The following is a 3,720-nucleotide window of genomic DNA, read 5'->3' as shown; positions in this document are numbered from 1 at the left end:
AAATAATTTATTTAAAATTATATTTTGATTTTATAATTCTGTATAATTATTATTAATATAAGTCTGAAATATATAATTATATTCATTAAGATTATTATAAATTATGTATTCAGGAAAAGTACTTAATTTACTTGTCTTCATATTTGGTATGCCTAAAACAAAAAAAAACTATCTGATACTACTGAGCCAAATATTTAGATGAAATAATGAGTACTTTTAAAATTATAGATAAGTATAACTTGGATGATGGCATATATTTGATGTGTGCATAAATTTAAGTAAGAGTGATTAGTTTAATTCGTTATTACTCTTGTTGTAATCTATTCTTATGATTTTATAATGAATCTTTGTTTGTAACTGAGCCTAAATGTAATTTCTGCGTGATTATTTTTCATAATGAAGAGAGAGAAAATGTTTCTTATATCAAAGAAAATATAACTATTGTATTAAGTACTTCTTCAATTATTTACCAGTGTCAATATAACTTGATATACTTGCAAACGGATATAAATGGCACATGATCAATGATAAATAGCCATAATTTAATTCAATGCTTTTGAGTTTACAATAAAATGTAGATAATATAATTCATCATATATAAAATTGTTATAAAAATCCTATCTAAAATGTTAAAAAAAATGAATTCACTTTAACAAATATATATTGGTGCTATCAGATTGCTATTCTTTATTGTTATAAAATATTTTGTGAAGATAATAGATAACTGTACATAAATACACAGTCTATAATGTATCGAAGTGGCAATCGTGTTGTTTAGCAGATGGCAAAAGCTTTCAACAATGTTCCTTCAGAAAATTCTAAATCTGCGCACAAAATTTGTATTATACAAATATGAAGTGTGTACGCGTATGTACATGCTCTACATCGCTATTATTTGTATCATACATATAAATATTATCTAATATTTTACATTGCAGCTTTCTATTTAATAATAGAATAAATTACAAATGAGGTTTTAATGTGCTCATGTGACACAGAATATAACAAATCTAATGTAAAAACTGAAGATACACAAGTGATATCAAAGAGACTGCATATACCAATGTATCATTAACATTCCAGAGGTCAAACGTGCGGTTCTTATATCAATAGTGACTAGTCCGTCGAATACCAAACAATAAATAGCTCATTTTATTTAAAAAAAAAAAATTGTATTTTGCTACATTCAGCCCTTTGTTACAATCATTAAAATTCTTGAAATGATTGATTTTAAATTTTTCTATACATATTTACAGATGCCATTCTCACATAAATTCTCACCTATTTTTAACAACCAACGATTTACAACGACAGTAATCTCTTTACTTCCTTGAGGCATTCATCGGCTTCTAAGAAAGAATTATTGTCGTCTCTGCTTTTAGCTATTTTTCTTCCTCGTTGACAGGATTTTTTGGCTTCGTCGTATAAACCCTTTTTTAGGAGCACATTTCCTAGATTCACGTGAATCGAACCCAAGTCAACCATATCGGGTAGGTTTTCCCCTATAAACATATTACGTAGCATATTATGCGTTGCAATTAATCATTAGACAAATTATATATCATTACCTATTTTCGCTGCAGCAGACAAATATTTAATAGCTTCATCATATTTTCCTCGTATACAACTAATCGTTCCCAAGTCATTAAGCAGAACTACAGTCTGTTCGTGCTCTTCACCGTTCATCTTTTTACATATGTTATAAGCCTGAAGGAAATAGTTAAAAGCTTCGGTATGTCGAGACTGTGCAAGTAAAAATCGCCCGTACCAGTCGAAGGCCATACCCTGCAGCAGTACAGCGTCTTCGTTGTCAGGATCTTTTTCAACGTGCGATTTTAAGTGCTCCATACAAAATTTATAGCCCTGCTCCGCTTTCCTGAATAAACAAAATAAATATACCTCTTATATTTAATATAGTGTACATACGTGTGATAAAAAGGAGATGTAATGAACTTTTAGTAGAAGTATAATGAGAGAGCACGAGGCTTGGTTGTCACATTTTCAAACGTATCTTTCTGTATGTAATCTTTAAGGATATAATTCTTTATTTATGTTAAATGTCGCGCCTTAAAAAAAAATCAAAAGTAAAGTAAGTAATTCATGGCAGATCACGTTGCTTACTTTGCCTCGCTTAAATGTTCAAATATTTTGGCCATCTTCAGGCTTATGTGGACGACTCGTATGTCATCCTCCGTGGCTCCATTCGACATCAGCCTCTGCAAAACTGATACGAACAAGTTCTCCGCTTTGCGATAATTTCCAGTGTCGAAAGCAAGATTGGCCATTACGTCATAGATATACGTGACAGCGTCGTAATGCTGTACGGTTTGCGCTTGACGCAACGCCACGTGCAGCATTTGCTCCGCCTTGTCACATTCTCCCTTCTACAAAGGGAAAGCAAACGTTGCTGAAACTGTACGAGATTCAAATAAAGATTCGGCATCTGCTATAAATGTCGGTAGTTCGTAATGGCGAAAAATATATATTTAACATTTATACGGGTATTTATTCTTGCATAAACATCAAACACATTTATGATATACTGATCTCAAAATATTTAACCTGTATCAACAGTACAGCTCGTTTGATCGTCATAATGACTTCCGGGACTTCCTCGTCGGTATTCTCGATATCATAAATATAATTTAAAATTAAAGTAGGCAAGGACACGGCGAGAAGCATCCTGGACCTTCTCCCCTGCGGCCTGTGCCCATCGTTGAACCGGCATCTATCTATCCTCGCGCAGAGTCGCGGCGGTTTTACAGAGGTATTTTTATAGACGTGTAGTACATCACGTCGCGCATTCGTCGTCGAGCGAATAAAACTGACATTTGATAACGCGCATCTCGACACACGAGACACCGAATTCAGGCGATACATTTTGACAATCGGACTGTCATGCGTCAAGTGTTCAACACATCAACAGCTGGGAAGCGAGAAGTCTGCACTTCCGAGCTGCACTTTGTTCGTTTCTGCTCTCTCCCTTCAAGGATCTTTAAAGTTTCAAACGCGGAAAGTTCAGCTGGGAAAGACTTTCGACAAATTCTGATTAACTTGTTGTATACTGTTTTGTCAATATGGATAAATATATTGATTTTTTTGTCGCTTATCATGTGGAAAGGTAATCTAGATTAAAAGACAACTAGAAATTTCGTTTCCATACAGCAAAGTCGCTCACATGACAAGTGTGTTCGTTACTACGTATATATACCTTCGCGCACTAGGAGGGGTAGGCCGTGACGTCATGCGCCGCTCCGCGCCGCCGGCGCGGCGGATCGATACGGTGACGGTGACGTAGTAGGCAGTGTAGGCACCTGCGCAGTTCGTACTAGCGGCGCGACCGTTGAAGTTCAACGGTTGAACTCGAAAGCTCCGTACCTCGAAGATCGGCGCGTTTTCGACGTTGTTTCTGGCGATGAGCGGACTTGTAACTTGTTTCCGTCAACGCTCGGAGTAGTGTTACCTGCGTGAGTGACTCAATTATCATTCTTCCGAGGAATTTCGCACAGGTAGGAAGTGTTTGTGCTCCGCGCGCGCTCGTCACTGATGACGTCACCGTGCTTCGTGCTGTTTTCGGAACGCGTTCGTTTCGGTGATTGGCATTCCTGCTTCCTCGTTTCGCGGGCCGCGGGAATAATCGCTACGCGATCGAGTACCGCGCGCCGTGTGCCGAGTGCCGTGTGCCGTGTGCCGTGTGCCGTGTGTGTAAAACAATTTACG

At 36.8% G+C, this 3,720-nt stretch overlaps 1 protein-coding gene across 2 annotated transcripts; it reads right to left on the bottom strand.

The window, feature by feature from the left end:
• Positions 1-661: 661 nt before the first annotated feature.
• On the bottom strand, positions 662-3,172 carry LOC112452394 (tetratricopeptide repeat protein 19 homolog, mitochondrial). Of its 2 annotated transcripts, none has more exons than XM_025012587.1 (4): positions 2,563-3,172; positions 2,122-2,384; positions 1,569-1,876; positions 662-1,502 (listed from the first exon to the last, which is right to left on the bottom strand). In XM_025012587.1, the coding sequence occupies exons 1-4, from the start codon at positions 2,878-2,880 to the stop codon at positions 1,303-1,305; spliced, it is 1,089 nt and encodes a 362-aa protein (XP_024868355.1). In that variant the 5' UTR covers positions 2,881-3,172; the 3' UTR covers positions 662-1,302. The 2 variants fall into 2 exon arrangements, with proteins under 2 accessions (XP_024868355.1, XP_024868356.1); XM_025012588.1 differs by having other exon boundaries at positions 2,122-2,413; positions 2,563-2,641.
• Between the last annotated feature and the right edge of the window lie 548 nt (positions 3,173-3,720).

This window comes from Temnothorax curvispinosus, unplaced genomic scaffold, assembly GCF_003070985.1.
Source record: "Temnothorax curvispinosus isolate PA1 unplaced genomic scaffold, ASM307098v1 QBEX01003336.1, whole genome shotgun sequence".
Taxonomy (NCBI): Eukaryota; Metazoa; Arthropoda; class Insecta; order Hymenoptera; family Formicidae; genus Temnothorax; species Temnothorax curvispinosus.
The sequence above is the reverse complement of the archived record's forward strand: the minus strand, read 5'-3'. Positions and strand labels throughout refer to the sequence as shown.